General features: G+C 33.7%; 1 protein-coding gene across 1 annotated transcript in view; it reads left to right on the forward strand.

The window, feature by feature from the left end:
- The first annotated feature begins 21662 nt into the window (after positions 1 to 21662).
- The window catches only part of LOC127875446 (methionine synthase-like), a 54433-nt gene continuing 51056 nt past the window's right edge, over positions 21663 to 25039 (forward strand). The window contains exon 1 of the mRNA XM_052420509.1: positions 21663 to 21840. Coding sequence (XP_052276469.1) covers positions 21807 to 21840 — 34 coding nt within the window. The 5' untranslated portion in view covers positions 21663 to 21806. The remainder of the gene's footprint in view (positions 21841 to 25039) is intronic.

The raw sequence follows: 25039 nt of genomic DNA on the forward strand, positions 1-25039 counted from the left end.
AGCAGTAAAAATATAATTATATCATCAACTGTAATACGAGGAAAATGTTGAAATATTTTAATTATTCAAACATATTCAATGAAAAAAAATAAAATTAAAAATAACATGGCTTTGTCTTGTAGAAGTTAACAATTATAACTGATTGTCTATATTATTACGCATTTCATTAGCATTGAAAATATATTTAGCAAGGTTTTTTATGTCTTTTTTATTTGCCGACTGCATTAGAAAGTCAAATTTATTGAACGTTGGCCACCTTTGAAAATATGATTTAAATGTTTCTTTCTAATTTCTCTATATAAAGGACAAACAAGTAGAAAGTGATACTCGTTTTCTATAGCGTGTCCGTTGCAAAACTTACATTTTCTATTTTCGCGTAGTATGTTATTATAACGACCTCTTTCGATTTCTAATCTATGTGACGATATTCGAAATCGTGTTAGTGATGTTTTGTATTTCTTATTTGTTATAAAATCAAGATATTGTTCTAACTCAAAAGTGTTTTTAAATCTACAATAGCCCATGAGTCTAGGGGAATTATTTATTTCACTATACACTATTCACTGATGTTGTTGTTGTTATAAATACATGGGATTATTGTTTACACCCACTTATCGTGGAACGCGGCGCAAGATAAACTAAATTCACAAGCTCAAAAAGCAATATTCTCAATGTATAGTTATAAATGGACTCTTGGAAACTTCCCTATTAAAGAACTCGTTTTGACGATGCTGGAACAGCATCGTCAAAGGTATGATAACCATCAAAAAATTCTTCACAATGGCGACCTATGTAAAAGACCGAGCCAGTTCGATTGAGATAACTCGATTTTTCAGTAACTTCCCTTTTGCATTCACCACTACGTAGGAGATTGCTCGTTGATTTTCATTGATAACATTCTCCTAGCAGAGTTGTCGTTCGTGTTTCAACATTCAACAATGGCCGCCCCATGATCGAGAGTCTCGATTCAAAACTTTCTTACTGTATAAATTGGCTTGTTTCGCTATTTAGAAGCTGTCATTTATGATATATGAATTATTTATTCACCAAATCTCCGCTAATGATAACAATGGATGGAATTCGAAGGATATATTCGATGCGAATGAATCACTTTCTACAACAATGGCTTCGTCCATGAGAGACTTGATAACACTCGTGTCAAAACTTTCTTACAGCTTAAATTGGCTTGTTTCGCTATTTAGTAATGCAACAATAAATGGAATTCGAAGGATATATTCAATGTGAAATGAAGCACTTTCTGGATCTCGACAGATTGACAAGGCAAAACTGGCATACTGATGATACTGGTATTTTTAGTTATCAATTTAAGTCACATGTTGCTTTATAAATTTTGTTCGAGCATTTTGCGACTTATTAAATGGCTATGATACCCGATATCAACAGCTCATATAGGATTTGCATATCACCAAGCTGTCCTGAAATACAACATTGATTACAAACTCTTTACTCAAATTACTGGTTTGTATGAATTCTTTCTTCTTTCTATTTAAGTAGTTGATATCATAGTCCAAATAATTAGACGTAATTTACCGTTTAGTCCATGTATATCGACCTCATATTTATAGGAGTAGATATTATGTTAAAGGGGCCTTTTCACAGATTTTAGCATGAACCAATGATTTTTTCAAACATAAATAATTATTGATGTAAAATGCTTGAAGGAATAATATTTAAGGTTTAAAAGGGCATTTTCTTTTTGCTTTAAAGGATATCTTTGAAAATTATATCTTTTATGAATTTTTTGGCAACAAGGGGTAACGCATTTAAAAAAAATGTAATTAATTTTTGACAATAAACTGGTACCATGAGTAGCATGAAACAGTTTTTTTTAAACATTTGTAATTGATAAAAAAAATGATTGCAAAAATTAATATCTATGGTCTAATAAAGCTTTTTTTATTTTATTTTAATAGGTAACTCTGAAAATTCTTTTTTTCATGATTTTTTTTTTGCAACAAGGGGTTATGAAATTTAAAAAATGTTACTGGATTTTTAGACCAAAACTGGTACTATGATAATACTATAATGCACTTCGCCAAAACATTATATTGTTTATTCTTGAAAATGTATTTCTCCTATTCACAAAAAATAACACTTTTGATCAGAAAATTCATATATAATGATGTTAACTTTTATTTTCAAGAAGCATAATGCCTCTTTTTAGTTGTATTCAGCCACAAGTTCTTGTCAGCCATGTAAGGGTTATATGTTGCCTTTCTTTTACTAAATGCAAAATAATTCTACGCTTTGAGACATTCATAAAATATTTTATGTCTTTACAACACCGACAGGCTAATAAATTTATATATCAAGCACTTCCATACTAACAGGACCATTCAAGGCGGGCAACCTAGCAACCTTGATTTGTTCATATCTTCCTATCAATCTGTTATATGTGTTATGAATCATTTGTTCGGAGAACATTTAATGTTTGTTATAACTTTTAAATAATTCAATGTTCAAAGTGATATTGTTATTGACCGATAAACCAACATACTGAATAAAAGGGAATATTTTATTAATTATTTGCATTTTATCTTACATGAGAAATATTTGCCTAAATGTTTTTTAAACTATAGAGAAATCTATATTCAATTAATAATTGACGACGTTTATAAAAAAACATTTATGAAATGGAAGTTTAAAGATAAAAATAAATAATGCAAGTTTTTGTCAGATATTCGTAATAATTTCCATTATAATTGAGTGTCTGAGCAATGTGGATGAATGAATATATCGGATAAAACGAACACTTGTCTACACTTGAATTATGATTTATTTTTCAATATTGTATGCACTTAAGTTTAGCCTTTATGCTTTTTTTAGCATTTATAGACAGTGTCCCTCCCCAAAATCAAGGAATTATTACTTGTCATTCATTTGTGTAATGGTATACAATAATGTTGTGGTAGAATATTTGAGAAAAAACATTAGAAACGAAACTTGTCAGTGATGAAATTTTCCACATGGTTATGACAATTACCGATCGTCGGTTTCTGAAAAACAATACGTCACGGTTTCCAAAAATATGATGGTTGTGCCCAAAGATTTTGGTGTTAATGAACATTACTGGTTTATATTTTAATAATTTCGATTCTCATTTGATTAATAGGTAATTTCAAGGCTGATAAACTTGAAATATGCAAGCTATTCTTTCGTTTTGCATATGTCTGTCGATACATCTGTACAATCCAGGGTTGTTATATTGACCGGTTAATTGAGTATTAAACCGGGTCGGCGGTCAATACCCGGTTAATACCGGTCAATACTGGTCATTTCTGGTCATTAATGGTCAATACTGGTCGATTGAAAATTGTAGAATTTAAACATCACAATGGAAGACTTTAAGCTATTCTATATTAATTCAAACATTATTCTGTAATTGATAAACTTTTTTTGAGTTTTTTATTGTAAAAAAAATCTTTAAAGCTGTAAAAAAAAACAACTTCTTTATCATTTATGGAAACGGCTTAGAATACATAAGGACTAAGGCAATATCTTTATGTCAGTGTATCACATCTGTTACTAAAGTATTATTACTATTGTAGTAACCATAGTATTTCACTGATCTAGTGATAGATCTATTTGATAAGCAGATGGACATACAGAACTGTTGTGTTTTCTAGGGTCATAAATCTGGCCCCTAAGCCTTAATTGGTAATAAAATGCATGCAATTTTATGTCTCTGATATTGACAATGAAGCAAATCTGCCCTTAGGCTATTTCATTTCACTCACACAAAAGGAGATAACTTGCCATTAATTTAATAGTTACTTCTAACTTGTCTCCTTTCTGTATTAAGAGGGTTTTTTCCTTCCATATTTAAAAGTTCAATTGGTCTTCAAATGAATAAGCAATCAAAGTTCTTGATTTTGCCAACAAATAATGTTTTCCAAATGTGGGTCTACTCTAGACTCTTTTTTTTCAATTATTTTTTTTTCTTTTAATAATTATTTCATATGTTTTTTTAATTTTTATATCAATTGAAAATAAAATATTTTTTCAATATTTTGTTTAAAAAGTACTTAAATAAATCAGAGTTAGAATACATGACAGGTAAGGTTCGTGTCAAAAAGGTGCCATTTAAGGCCCTATTAGTATTATCAGTTTTGGGTGCCCCAACCTGTATAGGTGAGAAGACTGTGGGGACTGTGAGGAAAAACAGTTACTAATAGTCTAATACACAGTAATTGACAGGTTTTTGTTGAATCAAGCACATATTATGTGAACATTTATAATTCATTAGAATTGAAAAAAAGTTCAATCAACTAGAAAAATCCAATTGACCAACTTAGACTTATTTGCAAAATGTTGAGAGATTGGCCTACAAATTGCATGAACAGGTATAAAATAGTTGGTATTAATAGCTTAGGACATTATTGACACCATGTCTGTTAAATTTATATTATCAATATTGTTTAATTAAGCATGGAATAGTCATCAAAATTGAGGGTAAAGTTCAATCGACCAGTATTGACCAGTAATGACCACTTCGGGAGTATTGACCTGGGCGGTTTTAACCGGTAAAAACCGCTGGTTAAAACCGGGGGCGGTCGATTGGTGCCAAACCTGGTACAATCGGTAATTTCCGTAACCATTCGTTAAATTGTAGCAGACACACGTTTAAATGAAAAAAAAATGTTTTACACTAATATTCTACCTCTTTCTTGCTAAAAACTAATGCATGAATGATTTAAAAGTAATATTGCATCATTTTCAGCCAGGAACACTGTCTATGACCGCGAAAAAAACATAACAAACTTTTTGATTTACGATATTTACTTTATAAATAGCTTGCATGCGGCATGGCATCGCATGTTCCGCAAGATAAATATCTCCACTTTATTTATTGGATGATTTCGGACTGTTTCATCCAATCAGAAAATAGCTTTTAAACGTAATTTAGACCCATGTTTAGCGAGATAATTAAGTACCACTGTTTATACACTGCCAAATTGTGACATAACAAGTTGCCTCCCTTGTTGGTTTATTCTACTGTATTATTATGCCCCCTTCGAAGAAGAGAGGGTATATTGTTTTGCACATGTCGGTCCGTATGTCCGTCCACCAGATGGTTTCCGGATGATAACTCAAGAATGCTGGATGCCACGTTTATCTAATCTTCATAAAATTTGGCCAGAATATTAGTCTCAATGATATCTTGGATCAGTTCGAAAATGGTTACAATTGGTTGAAAAACATGGCTGCCAGGGGGTGGGGCATTTTTCCTTATATTGCTATAGTAAAACATTGTTAACACCCAAGAGGTCACATTTATTTTCCGATCTTCAAGAATTTTGGTCACAATATTTGTCTCCATAATATCTTGTTATCTCAGGTGAACGACTTTGGGCCTTTCAGGCCCTCTTGTTTGTTCATCTTACCATTTGAAGAAAAGCTATCATTGCACAGATGTCTTTTACTTTTAGAATGTGTTATGCTGCATTTCTTATGTGGCTTGTTCGGGGTATATTGTTTAGCACATGTCGCTCAGTCCGTCAGTTGGTCTGTCCACCAGATGGTTTCCGGATGATAACTCATGACCGCTTAGGCCTAGGATCATGAAACTTCATAGGTACATTGATCATGACTGGCAGATGAACCCTATTGATTTTCAGGTCACAAGATAAAAGGGTAAGGTCACAGTGACTATAATGCTTAGGCCTAGGATCATGAAACTACATAGGTACATTGATCATGACTGGCATATGACCCCTATTGATGTTCAGGTCACTAGGTCAAAGGTCAAGGTCACAGTGAGTCAAAACAGTTTAATGATTTCCGGATGATAACTCAAGAATGCTTACGTCTAGGATCATGAAACTTCATAGGTACATTGATCATGACTGGCAGATGAACCCTATTGATTTTCAGGTCACTAGATAAAAGGGTAAGGTTACAGTGACTAGAATGCTTAGGCCTAGGATCATTAAACTACATAGGTACATTGATCATGACTGGCATATGACCCCTATTGATGTTCAGGTCATTAGTTCAAAGGTCAAGGTCACAGTGAGTCAAAACAGTTTAATGATTTTCGGATGATAACTCACGAATGCTTACGTCTAGGATCATGAAACTTCATAGGTACATTGATCATGACTTGCAGATTACCCCGATTGATGTTTTGGTCACTAGGTCAAAGGTCAAGGTCAAAGTGAATCAAAACAGTAAAATAGTATCCGGATGATAACTCAAAAATGCTTACGTCTAGGACCATTAAACTTCATAGGTACATTAATCATGACTGGTATATAACCCTTATGGATTTTCAGGTCATTTGGTCAAAGGTCAAGGTCACAGTAATTCATAACAGTAAAAAGGTTTCCTGATGATAACTCAAGAATAGTAAGGCCTAGGATCATGAAACTTCATAGGCAAATTGATCATGACTGGCAGATGATCCCTATTGATTTTCAGGTCACTAGGTGAAAGGTCAAGGTCACAGTGACAAAAAATATATTCACACAATGGCTACCACTACAACTGACAGCCCATATGGGGGGCGTGCATGTTTTACAAACAGCCCTTGTTTGTCATATGTTGGTTAATATTCATCTCGGTCAATTCTAGGTTAAGTTTGAAAGTAGGTCATATGTGGTTCAAACTAGGTCAACAAACCAAATCACAGAAAATGTTAGTGAACACTCCAGAGGTCACATTTTCTTCCAGATCTTCATGAAAATTAGACAGAATGTTATCTCGATGAAATAATGTTTCAGTTTGAAAGTTGGTAGTTTGTCGAAAACTAGGTCATTAGGTCAAAATATAGAAAACTTCCTTTATCTTTCTACAGGTCACATTTTCTTCCTGATTTTCATGAAAATTGTTTACAATGTCCATCTTAATCAAATCAAAAGCTGAATTTGCAAGTTGGTCATGTGCAGTCTAAAGCTAGGTTACAACTTAGTCAAATCATACACAAGTGTTTGACACTATAGAAGGAGTTTTGGGTGAGCGATACAGGGCTATCTTGTTTTAGAACAGCCTGTAGTAAGAAAGGGAAGGTATTGTTTTTGTTTCAAAAGTAACATTTTATTGTTATTGAAAGTAACTGAGCAATTATATGATGTCATAGTTTTGGTTATTTTGCTCACTTGTTATGATGTGACAAGGTGATCTTTTGTTATCACTCTTTGTCTGTTGTATTTTATCCAAAGTTTATTGTGAACAAATAAGATATTATTTTACAATGTTTAAATTTGAGTGTCACCTCTTTGCCAGATTCTTATTAAACTAGTCACTTCTATGTCATTTTGGATTTCATATTCTATCAACAATTAGGGCACTAGGTCAAATATAAGAAAAGGTCTGTTAATACTTTAGTGGTCACATTCTGTCTCTGATCCACTTGTAAATTGGTTAGAACATTATTTTAAATGATTTCAATGTCAAGCTTGAAAGTAGCATATTCAACATTTAGGTCACAAGATCTAGTCTCAGTGATTTACAGGTCACGTTCCAAAGTGGGTCATGTGCTTCCAAGCATTTGATCAATAACTAAAATCATTAAAATCTTTGTTAACACTTACATTTTTTACGTGATCTATATGGCAGTTGATCAGAATGTTCAAATAAATAAAAGTAGGAACTCGGTAACAAGGCTCAACTAGACCGTATAGACGCAAATAGTTTGTTCATACTCACAATGCCTTTTTTCTAGATCTTCATGAAAAATTAGTTAACACCACTAGGAAACAATCAGTTTCAGGTGAGCCACATTGTGCTGTTAAAGCTATCTATGTATAGTATAGATTGTTACAAAACCTTGTTTATCAATAATTAAAAAAAATGGCTTTCTAAAAGTTGTTGTCTTGGATGATATATTCCTCAACTTATAATCTACGAAAATCTTTTGAGAAGAAAAACAAAATTTGACTATTATTATACCCCAACATACTGTGATTGGGGGCTAGCACAGGAATTCTCAATTATGTTCCTCGAAAAATAATGGTTAGCATATTGTTGCTGTTTTATCCAGTTGTCTGTACCATTACTCCCAAAAGAATTGTAAGTTCAAATATGAGATATTTAGGTAAATAAATCTCATTGAAGGGAGTGCAGTGTCCAAAAACGGAAACGATTGCACCACAACCATTAACTATTGACCTGCGGATAAATGACAAGCAATAAAAATTACACAATTGCGGTGATGTAGATAAACTTAAATGGATGCTTATTTATTTTATGCTTTCCGGTGATTTATACAGAAATATCAGTGAAATAAACTGGTATTTCACTGTTTTAAACAGTGAAAAATAACAGTGAAAATATCGATATTTTTCGCTGTTTTACTGGGAAAATCGATATTCCGCCGAATCCAACAAATATCCTCTATATATCCATCCTCTTCAAAAGCATCGTCAAACCAGTACTTTCAGTGCTCTGATTACTTTTTGATAGCATGGTACAGCCAATATTGTGTTACGGCTCACATATATGGGAATATGAATATGTAAATGCCATTGAAATTGTCCAACACATTTTTAAAACGACAAGGCATGTAAGGAAAACTACTAAAACCTGTATCGCCCTTAGCAAATGTGGTCGACTACCCTTATCGGTTACATATTTTGTTGATTGCATTAAATATTGGTGTAAACTGTTAATGATGCCTAATCACAGATTTCCTAAACAATTAATGCTATAATATGTTAATATCAATAGATAACGCCGGGCGTACTTGCTGGTCAACAAATGTAAAATCCTTAATATTTAGATATGGTTTCGGGTTCGTCTGGATCTCTCAGGATGTTGGCAACGTAGATTTATGTGTATGCAATTTTCGTCAGCGTATAATTGATTGCGTCACACAAAATTGGCACAATGACATAAGCAATGCATCTAGAGGTAACCATTATAAGAACTATAAATTTCTACTTAACATCGACAGATATTTGCAGTTGGAAATTCTGCTATATATCGGATAGCCTTTGCCAAGTTTAGGTTCTCCAATCACAAATTAAATATTAATGTTGGTAGGCAGTTGCATTTTGCATATAATTTGAGAATTTGTAATTATTGTTTTAAAATGAATAATGTATCTATTATTTATTGTGAAAACCGTGCGTTTTTTCAATTTAGCAAATATGACGTTGTTAGCAGAGAATTTCTATATAACTGGTATATGGGTGGAAATACTGTACATAACTTTTATAATCTGATGAGCAAAACAGATAATGACACACTATTGAAATTATGTTTGTATGTGTATCATCTTTTAAACAGTTGAAAAGTTGAATAAGCTTATATATTTTTAATGTAATATGAACACAATGTAATATGTTGATATATTTTATAATTTAGATGATGTGTTCGCAACTACAAACATGTTTTTTCTTTTGTATTAAATACTGTGTATTTTGTGCCAACGGCCTTTATTTACTTAACAAACTGAGTTGATTTGAGTTATAATACTGACACCTTAAAAGAAAGTGGTCGATTGTTTATGGAGATCCACAGGAACACGAGGGGGAGTTTACTAGAGACCTTCTGTGTAGGTCGTAGTTCAATCCGCTACATTCGAGTGTAAGACGTGTTTGTAAGTTTTGTAAAGTTCGCGAACCGCAATAAAAAATAGTGAGATTTGTTTTTAACCTTTTTAGATCATTTTTAATTGATTGTACGTCAGATGAATTTTGTGATATGAATTTTGTATTGTTAAGGGCAGTTAATTCCACTCACGTATTGTTTTGGGAAAGACAGATAAACTATATGCCTGCGTGCTTGCTCTGGCATGTCGAATGTGTCTTGAGTTGTATGCGTCTGATTATATTTGGAATCAGATCTAACATGTAGATTGGTCAAAGGTCCATGTGTCATTTTATAATGTATCCAATTTTAGGTCGTTCAGTAGCTTTTGGATGCTGCAATATTTTGTTGCTCCTGTACATATACGGGCAGCTTCCACTTGAACTGATTCGAGTTGTTGCTTTAGGTATTCGCTACAATTATCCCAGACAACATTAGAGTATTCAAGTGTTGGGCGAATAAGTGAAACTACAATTTTCTCGCAACAGGAGCAATTTAGGAAGGATTTTAGCGACCTTAGGATACCGATAAGTCACCAAGATTTTTTTCATAGTAATTTAGATATGGGCATTCCGTTTTGCGTCAGATGATAGGGTAAGACCCAGGTGCTTGTGGGTGTCAACTTATTTGATATGTAAAGAGTTTCATTAAAGGTGGGTGTTGTGGCTTACGCCTTTTCCTGCTGAATAGAATAGTTTCAGCGTGTTCAGGGTTAAACGATACAAGCTAAGACTGGGACTACGAATGTATGGAAGCAAGGCCGGTTGATGCAGTTATTGGATCTTCTACAATGATGTAAAGACTGGTATCGTCGGCAAAGAGCCGGCTGTTTGAGATGGCAGCAGTAACGACATCGTTAATGTAGGCGAGGAAGAATAAGGGGTGAAGAATGGAGCCTTGAGAAACGACTGCTTTTATATGTCCATCTTGGAAGTAAGTTCAAACTTACACCACTTAAACCCAGTGAGCTCCAGGCATGCTGCCACCCCCTCCCCCCCCCCCCCGGTTCTTAATTTGAACGAAAATACACGTTTAATGTTTAAGGAGTTATACACGAAATCTAACTTATCGTTTAAAGATTATGTTCAAAGTTTACTCGTTGTCTTTCTCAAAGCAGTACTGCATGATGCGATCGCATTCTGAATAAACACGGTATACATGCCAGTGAGACATGCTCGAATATGCATATTGCTTTAAAGTGTCAGCTTAACAAGATTATATCAAGAATATTGACAAATTATATAGAAAATACCATTTTTGCTTTGGTCATGTTCATTCTCGGTGTGTATGATCATTAATTTAGACAGGGTACGCCATATTTAGCTCACTTTGACAAGTGTAATAATGCAATTCGAGCATCGAAAATTTTTAAAAACAGATAATTCTCTTTAAAAAGATTTCAACCCATGCGAAACCACTTAGGTGAGAATGAATGTTGTACTGTATACATGTATATACATTGTTTTTGATATTTACAATATTATGCTAATCCGCCCAGTATGTTGCTTTAGGTCCATCCGTAGTAAAGAACGAATATTTATGTAATATTTTTAAATTACTTTATATTCGTTGCATTATACATGTATTTAATTATAAATAGTGATTTATAGGACACATTTGATTAAATTTTCACTTGTGTTATCGGCATGCGCCACTATGTCTGTGCGTTGTTGTTTTATGTCCGCTTCAAGTCAATTGTTGAAGTGCTGTTATGGGCATTTTTCAATGTTTAATTGAGCTGAAAAGAATTAACAAGTCAAAAGAATTAGTTAAAATGTGGTAACTGACCAATGATCTACAACTCTTGCTACCAGTTGTGTATAAATTTTTTATATTATTTTCGATATTTTACAAACATGACTCACCCAGTCCTCTAAGCCGAAATGATCCGTAAAACAAAAATGTGTCTTTGTGTCGTATGGACGAATCTGCTAGAAAACTACATATAGACTCGCATCGTACATCGAATCATTTCTGTCGTCAGTTGTCAAAACGAAAGTACGGTTTATATTCAAATGGATTATTTGTCTCTTTCCGGGATATTGTTTTAGTATGTTGATGCTGAAATAACAAATATAAGTGTATATGAAGTGAAAACACCAAAAATAAACAACGGTTGCGATAGACACCTATACACTGTAAGATGCCCATAATATCACTTTAAGCATTTTTCCTGACATTTAAATGAAGTTTATTATGTACAAAGTCACGACTCTTCCAGTGTACATTTGAAGAAAGAATGCAAATAATGTCCGCACATAGTTGTAAATATTTTCATATACAATATGAGCTAGACTCATAACATGCAAGCCACGTAAAAAAATGTTCATCTAGATAAGGACTATCTTTAAGTAGCTGCTCAAGAAAATTAATGCATTGGCTATTCGTTATTATAATACTATAATTGGCGTCGCACTGAAGTGCGGCGACTCGTATGTAATACTTTTTTTTTCGCTTATGGGAGGAGAAGTTATTTTACGGATAAATGTATATATTTTTGTTGTCAGAATATCTTGCATAGTAGTGATTTTTTGTGTAAATTAGTGTAAATAAGTACTGCATTTGTGCCTATTACATTTACTACAACATTTATTGCGAATAATAATAATGTAAAGCTAAATCTTTAATAATTAATAAATAACTGATCACAGGGACTGGGCAATTATAAAAGATCACAGGGACTGGGCAAATACGCGAACCGGTGAAACTTTCTGGTTTTGTATAAAAACAAAACATAATCAAAATATATTTATTTTGTGGTTTTTCTAACAAGAGCGCAGACATTTGCTGTTCGAGTTTTGGTTAACGCGTATTTTCTTCAATCTTACAAGACGACAGCGATTACACGGTTTATTGCTTTATTGACAACCCAGTAGAATCAAATTATTTTATTTGTGCTCTATGTTTACTTTTTGTTTTGATGTAGACATTTTAGTTTAAATAAATATGCTGTTTTATTGTAACCATTTTTTGTTTTTATTATGCCCATGAAATTAATGTGTGAGAGGGTAGGGGGGGGGGGGAGGGGTCGTAAACACATTAAAACTTTTACAGTGTTTTCATATCAATGAGTACTCAACCCATATCGTAAATGAGCAACGTAAGAATAAGTTCAGAATCATCTCCCCTTGAAGTTGAGAAAAATTTGAAATTACGCTTACAATATGAAGCAGATTTTTTAAAACCTACCCAGTTCTGTTCCATTAATGAAAACTGCACACGGATGCCAGTAAAAAAAGGAAACCAATGTAAATAAAATGAACTATGAAATATTTGGGGGTTACAACGCAAAATCATAGATAATGGTTATTTGGGGGTTATAACACAAAATCATAGATAATGGTTATACCAGTATCTTTTTCTATTTTGTTTAAAATAATCGGCCAATATATTAATATTTACAGTATAAAAAAGTCGTTCCATGTAACTTCATTGAGTGCCTTTACACTGAAATTCCCGACGCCCTTTGATGCTTTGCATCAATACTTATCTTGTTGTACACTATGTTACGCATTTAATGATATCAAATGATTTCGAAACATACCGTAAATATTATGGTTGTTGAGGTATCATGCACACCACATGTTTAACGACATAAAATAATCTGAGGTGTGATGCGTATTATAGACATTTAATATATATGACAAGGTTTATTATACTAACGTAACTTTTCTTACGAGTAGTATTGCGAAGTCATGTTATGCAGTAATGTAACGAAACAAATTCATTAATGATCCTTTAATTACGCATGCAACATAATATTCAAATGAACCCATTTTTCAAAAACAGATTATCAAATGTCTACATATTTTTCAGTTTGTGCCAATTTATGTGTAACACTTGAAGTAATAAATGGGTTTTAAACTATATTCATCATTTTCCGGCTACATATAAAGCCCATATGCTTCGGCAAGTTACGAAACAACATCATTTAACAACATCATTAAACAAAGAAATAACGTTTGATCCAGAGGCATAGCGAAGGAGGGGCGGGGGGGTGCAATTTGCCTCGGGCACCATCATATGAGGGGCGCCTGAAGAGGGTTCATTGTATTCGTGTTGGACTTTTAAAATAGAGGTGCTTTTTCTGATTTGTCTATGCCGATTGTGAGTAATTCTTTTGACCCACGCCTAAGTACAATAGTTGTGAGTAAGGCTCAATTGAACCGAAAAGAATTGCCGAATTTTATGGCTCATGTAATGTTAACAAATTCTAGCCACAAATAAACTATGGATGCAAGAGGTTAACCTACCGAAACGACCAGTAAACCGGTTACATTTTCGGGGAAAAAAGGTTAATCTGAAAAGAGTTTTGATTATGCGTTTTTCATTGAACAATTCGTACGATTTTATGTTTTGCATGCAACTTACTGCAAACTTGCGCTGGCGACTAGTTAGAACACCATGCCGCACGTTGACACGATAACAAATAACGTCTCAACAAAGAAACACAGCAATAAATCAGAACCTTAGTGGTTACAAACATGGGGTACATTTTGATAGTAGACGCTATTGTTTTCTTTTAATTGCGAAAATTTGACTAGGGAACTTCGGGGAGTGGGGGCTATTAGCGAAGTCGTAATTGACGCATGTATCTAACTCGCGATACAAATCAGTTTAGACATTGGATGGCTTATCTTTGATGTTTGGTTAACCACTATCCAACACAGATTGCTCGAAAAAAATTAAGTGTTTTTAAGTATTTTTTAAAGAATTGCATTCGTAATTCAAAACTTTTGGAGTTAACTTCGCATTTGTTTTATCAGAAATTAATATTATTATTACTAATTTACGTCACAAACGATGCCACCATTACTATACCTTCTGAGGCAAGTTTTATTTAAGAAATCAATTTATTAAACTCATTTATTTAATTATCATTTAGTAAAACTAAAAAGTTATTTAAAAACATTAAATTTAGTTTTTATGAAATTAAGTTGCGCGGTACGGTACGTTAACAAACATGCGCGTGAATTGTCAACTCGATGGCGACCCGTTGACATGATGGTTTTCAAATAAACGTTTCCCAACAATTAAGAAAGTGGCCCAGGAAGCTTTTGTCAGCGCCATCGACTTCCGTGCCATGGGAGCGTGTTCTCTTGAAAAAAGGTCGCAACATCATCAGACACAAACTAATAGACAAAGTCATTTTGTTGACCAAATGAACACTGTTGTTGTTTGCATATTCTGCAGATAAATTCGCTGATTTGTTTGAACTAGGGATGTCAACGAATATCCGAATATTCGGTCCCGGACCGAATATTCGGATACAGTTTTCCGAATCGAATATTCGGAAGAAAAAAATTAAATCGAGTAATTTCAAAGACTTTGTATTCGTGAAATTCGCTTCAAACATTGTTAAAAAAAGTTGTTCCTCGTGTCATAATGTTTATTCCTGCTACGCGCGATAATGCGTCGCTATGGTGATGACAGTATACCGGTCATAAATCCCGCTAATTGCCTAACAAAGACAGACACTTTGTGTCAAAATTATGATAGGTGCAAATCGCGTTGGCAATCAAAACACCGACCTGCACTTGATCCAATGACTCGAATTACATTTAAAATTATTAAAGATTAAATGAGTAAAGGAAAAGCCAACTTGGTGTAAAAAACGAATAAAACCGTATGGCAATTAAACCACCGACCCGTCTTGATCTAATAACTCGAATTACATTTAAAATGATCCTAGATTTAATGAGTGAAGGAAGTGCCGACTTGGTGTGAAAAACAAAGAGATCGTATGGTTATAATCACGTTGTCCAATCAAAAAAGCTTTTAGAAAATAATTTAATCAACCTCTAACGAGTATTTGCGTATCGTATGGTCCAAACTTTAATTAATTACTCAATATTCAATCAGGTATTATACTTAAAGAAATGTTTTTGGTAGTTCGCCCTCATTTAATTGAAAATATAATAATTGCTACACGCATAAAGTAAATCTCTGTCCAAGCAAAATGCCACCTACGCCTTCCGCTGCTTGGAAGTATTTCACGACATCATCCGATAAGAAGTCGCCGATCCAAGTGACTTTTAAACGTGGCAACTTTAAAAGACTGACTGTTTAGTCTGTTAAACAGGTTCAAAGTGTGTTGTGGCTATGCACATAATTCGTTTAAGTTCTGTTTTGTCATGTAATTATTTTGTCGTCATGTAATATTATGTTTCTCGTTCTATTGTTGATGTACAATATTAATAGTTTAAAAACAGTTTTTGTCATTTAATTTTAACAATAAAAAGTAATCAACAAAATCAGCTTCGAATTATCGACGGCAATGCTGTGTCAATATTTAGTCACTTCCGGTGCACTTCCGGTAAAAACGAAAGTAGAATTCTTGGAGTAATGGTACGGTAAACAAAGTTGACTTTTTCCAACAGATGTTGACCGAATATCCGAATATTCGTTCGGAAGGATGACCGAATATTCGAATACCAAAATCGGTATTCGTTGCCATCCCTAGTTTGAACTGTTCGCTCGTGTTTCACCTGTTTAACAATTATTTAAAATCAATTTTAAATTAAGTTAATTTTAGTTGAAATAAAACAGAATGAACAAAGAAACACAACATTATTGTCCAACTAAAAATATATTTATGACACGTGAAAATGAACATTGTGTAGTTCTTATAACTTTTAACTTGCATGCTTGTACGCAGAAAAAATTAATACAAAATAAAGCTATCGTTTACAAAATTATTAAAGTAAAGCGTTATAATACATTTTTATTATGAAACTGGTGTTATCAAAGCAAGCGATCTCAAATGACTTACGTTTCTATTGTGTACACGAACGAGCGATATTACATGTTTAACGTATACTTAAACATCTTTACTACTTAATGTTTTTTAGTTTACCGGTTACGGCAAAAGGTAAACCCGTTAATGTTTTTATAACCTCATGCATCCTTAAAATAAACAAACAGTTCTCAAGTGTGTTTGTGTAATAAAGTTGTTACGATCACTGTTAAGCGGGAATCTGAAACCCGGTGGAGTGCGAGTTTTGAAACTGTTAAAGCAATCTTTGAGGGATAAAGGGAAATAGTGGAATTGCTACAGGAACTATCAGAAAATATAAATCAGTCAAATGATACTAGAACTGATGCAGAAAGGTTGCTTGCGGATGTTCTTGAATTCAATTTCCTCGTATAATTAATCCATTTCTGAAACGTTATTCCATGAAGAATTGATCGGGTTTAAAACGTCTTCATTAATTATCATAAATTTCAAGGATGAAGCATCTGATCTTGAAGCATCAGAAATACAAATTAACTCAACGCGTTATGGTTTGTGCGAAAGCGCACTTAACAGTACAACTATAAGATTTTAAGCATGGGGGAATTGAAATTCAAAGACGAACCAGTAGAAGGAGGTGGATGACTGGAGAATTGGCACGAGATGCCGGGCTTTCTGCAGAAGACGAGATTGTGTGCGTAATTTAGTGTTTTGATAGATTTCAACAGGAAATAACAACTAGATTCATTCGCCTCAATATCTTAAACTCAAAATTTGGCTTTTTACTTATGTTCATAATCTTGTTAAAAGCGAGAATTTGAATACGCTTCGCAAAAATTGCTTCGATTTAGCCAATTTTTATGACACTGATATAGACTGCGAAGAACTGTTTAAGGACATTCATGACTGTACAACGTTACTTACTACGAGAGTTGATGCCTTAACATCGACACGTTTGGAACTTATTTCTGTACCTGTGTCGTATGGTGATGAGATCTTTCCCAATTTGCGCTTTGCTCGACAAATTCGTTAAACGACTGAAGTATCGATAACCAGTTGCGATCACTATTAGACTTTTTGCAGATGAAAGCATCATTTTACAAAAATATCAAAAACCTCTCTTCACTTTTTGAAGACGTCATCATCAGAGTTATTGTTGTTTTATTAAAGTCGGTTGTACCTTTTAAACGATAGTAAGCGGTAAAACCTGAATTGCACTTCTCGTCCTATTTCACAAGCGAACTACAATTATATTACGATCAAGCATAACAAAAACAGCAAATATCTCTCTGCCGCCTAATACCTCCAGCTAGATATTGAAGCTGCTCGTCGATGGGGGGCAATTTCATCCTGAAAAAATGTAACATCCTTAGCATTGTTCAGAAAAGATACCGTATCATCTTCCCCATCGAATTACACTACCGCATTCTTGAAAAGGAAAACAACGCCAACTATCTACGTCTTACACTCCAAAATTTTCTTTAAATGGGTTAAACATATTATTTCAACTACAAATTAGACAAACCAAGGATAAGAATTTTTTTCAAAATTAACTCATCGAAAGTAAAAGATCATGCTTACAAAGCGAAAGTCAGAACTAAATTATAATATGTCTCAATCTTGGACCAACATACGAAAGTCTAAAGTCTTAATAAATAAACGGGGAAAAGTACAAAGACGTTCCGATAACAGACAGATATCATGATACAAGTGCAGTAACTTACATGATAGACTTCTTAGATTGACCCGGATTTGAAACACGCAGAACAACTTTCCGTCTCATCGTGCTATATAAATTATCCGTCATGTCGTTGCCGTCACTCTTCTTGTTAACCGCCTTGATGCGGTCGATTCCCGACAGCAGTATCAATTGTTTAAAACACAAACAAACCTCAAATGACTCGAATAAATTTTCATTCTGTCCGAGAACAGTCATCCAATTGAATTAACTACCTCCAAATATTCATGAGGCAGCCACAGTAGAGGTTTTCAAAACCCTTACTCACGTGTATATACAATAAACACATACACAAAAACGCAAATAATAGTTCTTTGCATTTTATTTTATCATCATCAAAGTGTTTTTAAGTCCACACAATAAAAGCTTATTACATATCTAGAACCTGCGTGAGGAGCGCAGAGGCTCTTTAATTACAACTTTAACAACGATATGTCTGTTCTCTCGTATGTAATATTCTCCACTGTTCTTTCATACACGGGGAGGGTTTTGTGTACATATAATGTTGCGTATCGTTAAATTAAGAATTCACAACTTGACAACTTCAGTAAAGAATTCGCGCGCCCAATGTAAATCGTTATGTTTAGACGCTATTTAATGAATTAAAATTTGTTAGTTTCACATGATGTGATGAGAATATCTCTGGTCTTAGCAAACCCTTACTAGACGTTGATCCTCTTCAATGATGGGCCTAGATCTGTCACTGACTGATGTATGCTTTTATTGCAATAAACTAGCTGTTATAATTTTTTTAAGAGCTTTGGCAGATGGGACAGTGAATGTGCTTAGTTGGTAAACATCTAAGTTCAGTTTGAATTCAGGGAAGCTATATTCCAGAGGTGTTCAAAGCTTTAGAAACATCGTTTTCAAAGATGTACAAATTCCGAAATAAATTAATGTTATAATTTTACTCGCATTTTTAATGAAGAAATCAACTATTGTCAACTATTGTCCATGAAATGATTGGAGGCGTTTTTAGCTATAACGTAAAATTTCTGAAGAAATCAAGTATTTTGTGAAGCCCCTAAATGAAGCAGTCATTTCACGAAAATCCTAAATCGTTTAGCAATTTAATTTCTTGAAATTCCTAGTTCCACATACCGGGTATTTAGCATGTCTATCAACAGTATCGGTCCTCTTAATGAATACATACGAATTTTGGAAGTGAACAAATACAAAAACACGCGTGTGTTATATGTCAATCTATAGTCAAATGTTTATTCTTGGACATAACAAAGAAAACTGCATTTAAATCGGTATTATTTTGAAAAAATACTGGCTATACTTAGCTCATGTAGTAATATGTAACGTGGTTTAATAATGAACAATGAATCCACCATGAAACATACATAATTTTGTGTGACGTAATTTAAAAATCATATTTTTAATCGCATTTGGAATAAACATGACCTACTTTCCAATGAACACCGGAAATCATGAGAATGATCGTCGTAATAGTGATCGATAACAAAGATCTATTAATGTATGTTAATAGATCTTTGTTGATAACCATCAAATGAATAACAACTTCTAAAAATAAAAACCCATTCATTTTCCAGCACTTCTTGTCTTAACATGTAGGCGCCGGCACAAAATATAATCTGGAAGGTGTGTTGTATCTGAAGAAGAGGATGAAGTAGTTTGAAATTTCGCTCCATGATATAAATCGTCTGCTGGTCCAGAGTGTAACATCCAACTGATCGTAATTTCCTGTTTTGGTAGCTAGTCAAAACGTCAATCGTGATACATCGGCTATCTCGGATTCCTCCGTAAGATGAAATAAATCGTCTGCTGATCCAGAGTGGTCAAAACGTACCCAGGTCAAAACGCCCCCTAGTCAAAACGGATCCAAAGTCAGTTTTTAAGTTGGTCAAAACGGACCCAGTGTATAACAAAGAACTCTGTACACTACTGTATTTATTTGATCTACATTAGACAATATACATGTCACATAATCAAACATAATAACTGATAATAAAGAACAAAAATGAGATATATGACTAAGAATATGAGTAATTTCTGTGTTTATCTATTTCTCTTTTTATCAATTAGTTTCCAATAGCTCAAAATGCATAGAAAACGCAAATCTAAATCGATATCTGATTTGATATTGATACATACATAACATATCATACTACATCATATCCATTTTTTGCAGCACACACCTATTATAGAAAATAAGTACCAATCGAATGATTTACCTCAAAGTTAAGATCAGTTGTCTGTTCTGGACTAAATGCTTCCCTTTAATTGAATCTTGCAATGGAATTGAGTAAGGTGCGCGATAAAGCTTATTAATTAACATATCAATTAACGTTAATTCAATTATGATTGGCAATTAATTAAAGTACGTGGTATAGAACACCTTTCATACCTATTACAGATATATTACACGTGAAATATACCGATTATAAGTGTGCAAGAAACACAAAGGTTCTCCCTTACATATGCTCTTTGGTAATCGCCCGGGGATACACCTGTGATAATTTATTCATATGCTCATTATTATACCATTGTTGAAAAATACTGTTCCATATAGCGCGTGCCGATTGTGTGTCGGGTGAACCATTCGTTCAAAGTATACAATAAAATACAGTAAGGTGACTACTACATGCACTAATTGATTGTCAAACAAAGCATCAATAAATTCGTACATATCGTCGATTTTTATATTGAGCTTGAAAATAAAGAATATAAATATGTACAGCTATATTTAAAAGTATTAGAAATCTAAATATCAAATAATATAATGGATACTCGCTTACCTGAATTGTATGTTTGATGATGCCATCTGTCACATGAGTCACAAGAAATTCCTTGTTTACGTGGTCGAACTGTCAACGCACACTCGATACACTTATTTTCCATTGCACAATTATAAATCCAAATATATTTAATAAATCCGTATAGCAACAAATGCTATGGATCGTATTATGGACTTTATGCTCTATGGCCGATATGTATATGCTCGGGAAATAATTGATTTAGCGTATATTATTAAAAGTTATGCAGATTATGCCCAAAGGTTTGCTTTAAACAATAAAGCTTACGCTAGTTTAATTCCTTCACAGAAAACTTCAAATGTGATCAAAAGTAATCAAATAACTTTTGATTGTGATATAAGTGTGAAATAATTTTAATATAATTACAATTTATCTGATTTTTCAAAGAGACGTACTTATGATAATAAACTTACGCTCGTTCATCCAATCTTGCACGCAATCAAACTATTTTTAATTAAGTACCGACGCAATCAGTTATTTGTGAGATAGTTAAACGATAATAATAATTATAGAAAACGAAGCAATCATTGTTTGTATGTAATATGTGTGTATGTGTGTAAAATAAAATAAATCCTTTAAAGTTGTTATGATGGATTTAACTAACGAAATAACGAATTGTTTAAAAAATAGCACGCATATCATTCTAATATACAGAAAATAGCAGAAGTACATTTTATATATTTTTTTTTTCTCTCCCCCTTCTGATTTTTTAGAAGGGCCGTTTTCACTAACTTAAAAACTGACTTTGGGACGTTTTGACCAAAGTGGGACGTTTTGACCATTTTTGGGATCGTTTTGACCTGGGGCCGTTTTAATTGTAAGCCTCTTGTTTTACATACGCATGCGCATCGGCTTCTAAACTTCAGAAGTTTCATTTTGGTCTCCGACCGTCAACCTGTCTGCGTCGGGAAATAATGTTTGTGCGGTTTATGCAATAAGAACGCATTAAATGTTTATAAAATCTTAAGGCAACGGAAAGGACAATATTTTTCATACAACTATGGATTCCAATCACACACGCGCCCCGAATAAAGGTAAATTTAACTGAAAAAATCATTTATTTACTTGATCTGAATCATCGAATGCTTTCATTCATGAAGCGCTTTATTGACCTAGTTTTTTTCCAAAACAAATACACGTGCGGTATGCGGTTTGTCAACAAATGTCAATCCAATAAAAATTGCTGATAGTTGCTCGTTTAAAATGTCTTAGTTATTGGACTTTCAGAAAATAAAATGTTATAAATGGATACATATTTTGCAAAACAAATTTGTTTTGTTTAATATTGTTAAAGATGATTTAATGTAAAAAAAGGATATAAGTTATATAAATGTCTTAAAGGCCTAGTTATACTTTAACTTGTTTAAGAAATGGCCACTTAGCGTATGGTAGATGTGTTACCTATATTTGTTTCCTGTATATTCATTTACGCACTTACATGACGATGATGATGTATATGAATATGAATAAATATAAAATCCAACCAGTTGATGGAGTCTGTACTTCGAAGGTGTGTGTGGCATCACACGTCAAATTGTCTACACTGTAGTAAATAAAAATAATATAAACACGAGCAGAGACCTGACACAAGTGAAACATTTAATTTAAACTTGTATTTCTTCAAAACTAAATTAAGGCAAAATAAGATGAATACCGTATTTTGTCGTTATTTTTTTGTAAATAACTAATGCTACCCCGTTCATATCTGCCGTTACCGAGTTTTTGTTGTTTCAACAACGACCCCAGTCTGTAAGATTATAGGGTGTAGTTTTTAGGAATAAAAAATGGCGGCTCTTATGAATATTTATGATTACGAAATGAATTTTTTGCAACTAAGCAGCCAGGATAGTGTTGTATTAATGTATAACCCGCACAAACTTGTTATGCCCGCCTTCGAATAAGAGGGGGTATATTGTTTTGCACATGCCGGTCTGTCGGTCCGTCCGTCCACCAGATGGTTTCCTGATGATAACTCAAGAACGCTAAGGCCTAGGATCATGAAACTTCATAGGTACATTGATCATGACTGGCAGATGACCCCTATTGATTTTCAGGTCACTAGGTCAAAGGTCAAGGTCACAGTGACTCGAAATAGTAAAATGGTTTCCGGTTGATAACTCAAGAATGCTTAGGCCCAGGATCATGAAACTTGATAGGTACATTGATCATGACTGGCAAATGAGCCCTATTGGTTTTCAGGTCACTAGGTCAAAGGTCTAGGTCACAGTGACTCGAAACAGTAATATGGTTTCCGGATGATAACTCAAGAATGCTTATTCCTAGGATCATGAAACTTCATAGGTACATTGATCATGGCTGGCAGATGACCCCTATTGATTTTCAGGTCACTAGGTCAAAGGTCAAGGTCACAGTGACTCGAAACAGTAAAATGGTTTCCGGATGATAACTCAAGAATGCTTACGCCCTAGGATCATGAAACCTCATAGGAACATTGATCATGACTGGCAGATGACCCCTATTGATTTTCAGGTCACTAGGTCAAATGTCAAGGTCACAGTGACTCGAAACAGTAAAATGGTTTCCTGATGATAATTCAAGAATGATTAGGCCTATAATCTTGAAACTTCATAGGTACATTGATCATGACTGGCAGATGACCCCTATTGATTTTCAGGTCACTAGGTCAAAGGTCAAGGTCAGAGTGACAAAAAACGTATTCACACAAAGGCTGCCACTACAACTGACAGCCCATATGGGGGGCATGCATGTTTTACAAACAGCCCTTGTTTATTTGAAATTTTGAGGCAAAAAACTGCACGCTATACACGACAAAATACGGTATCAAATATTGCCTTTGTGCCTTGCAATCATAGGAAGGAATTCTACCAAATCTAAGTCAGGGGCGTAGCTGCTATTAGGCACAGCAGGCCCGGACATACATTTTTTCAAACATGAAAAATGCTTCAACTTCGAAAAACGCATTAGAAAATGTTGACCCTGAGGGGGTGGGGTGTTAGAAATCTGCATTTCATAGTGACATAATCCTCAGACAATGGAGTCTGGTCGTGTGCAAAGGACATATCTTCCAATTATCAACTCTTTCTATGTGCATAGATTATATTTACATGAGCAGCACCATGTCTGGTGAAAGGCTGTCTGATTTAGGACTCCTACACATTAAACAAGAAACTGATGTTTTCATCGATGAAATCATCAACACATTTGACTCGGTTAGGTGTAAAAATATTGATTTCTTGATGCACTTGTTAGAACAATTAGTGTAATAGATCGACTATAAGTAAGTCTTACACTCAACACTTTACATTGCCGTTATAGACATGCAGACAGTATTATTGGAAAGAATTCCCATGGTTTGACTTGTGAATAAGTGGAGAGTTACACTTTCAAATGTTCCTCTGTTCCATATTGTTTTAAAACTTAGTTCTCTGGTATAAAGATAATACCGTAAAATTTAGTTCACTGACATTGCGATAAAACAGTAAAATATCAAAGAAAAACAGGCCAAAGTCTTAAATTTTCTTATATTATTATTTGTCTAGATATGCTTTAGATCTCCCCACAGGCGTTATAGGATTTTAAATGTTCAGGGGGAGGACCCCCGGACCCCTGTTTTTACGTATCATATCCGGGCCTACAGCTAAAAAAATGCTAGCTACGCCCCTGTGAGTTGTTCTTATCTTTTTAAACATCTGTTCTGTTGTTGTATTTTTGGGAAAAAAAACAAAACAAATATATTTAAGTTCATATATACATGTATAATAAATCTTTTTAAAGATTAATAAGTACCAACATACTGTTTCAAAAAGAATATTTTCAAAACATCAGTATCTACACCAAAGCTTGAGCAAATTTTGCTAAATTTTTACTGAAAATTTATTTTATTTTTTCTAAAATCCATGTGTTTGAAATCAAAGAAAAAAACCAGCTATGAAATAGAGCTTTGTAAATAAAGATAATTCACACTAGTTTTATCAGAAATATGTCATAGTTTCCTTAAAATGGGCTGGGAGAATCTTTAGGAGTGGATGGAACTACAGGAAAGAAGGCTATAGCCTTTTTTGTGTGGCTAACTTATCAATGGAACACTGTCAAGTTGTAAATATTATATAAACTTTGGTTCAAGCCATAGAACTGCATTGGAAACTTAACTAAATGTTGCATTTTATTTACCAACAAAATTATTTTATTTTTAATTTCAATTGTTTTTTTTCATATAGCAATTGAGAAATGTTTAGATTTTTCCATTGGGGT

The sequence above is a fragment of the Dreissena polymorpha genome, chromosome 3 (assembly GCF_020536995.1).
Source record: "Dreissena polymorpha isolate Duluth1 chromosome 3, UMN_Dpol_1.0, whole genome shotgun sequence".
NCBI lineage: Eukaryota > Metazoa > Mollusca > Bivalvia > Myida > Dreissenidae > Dreissena > Dreissena polymorpha.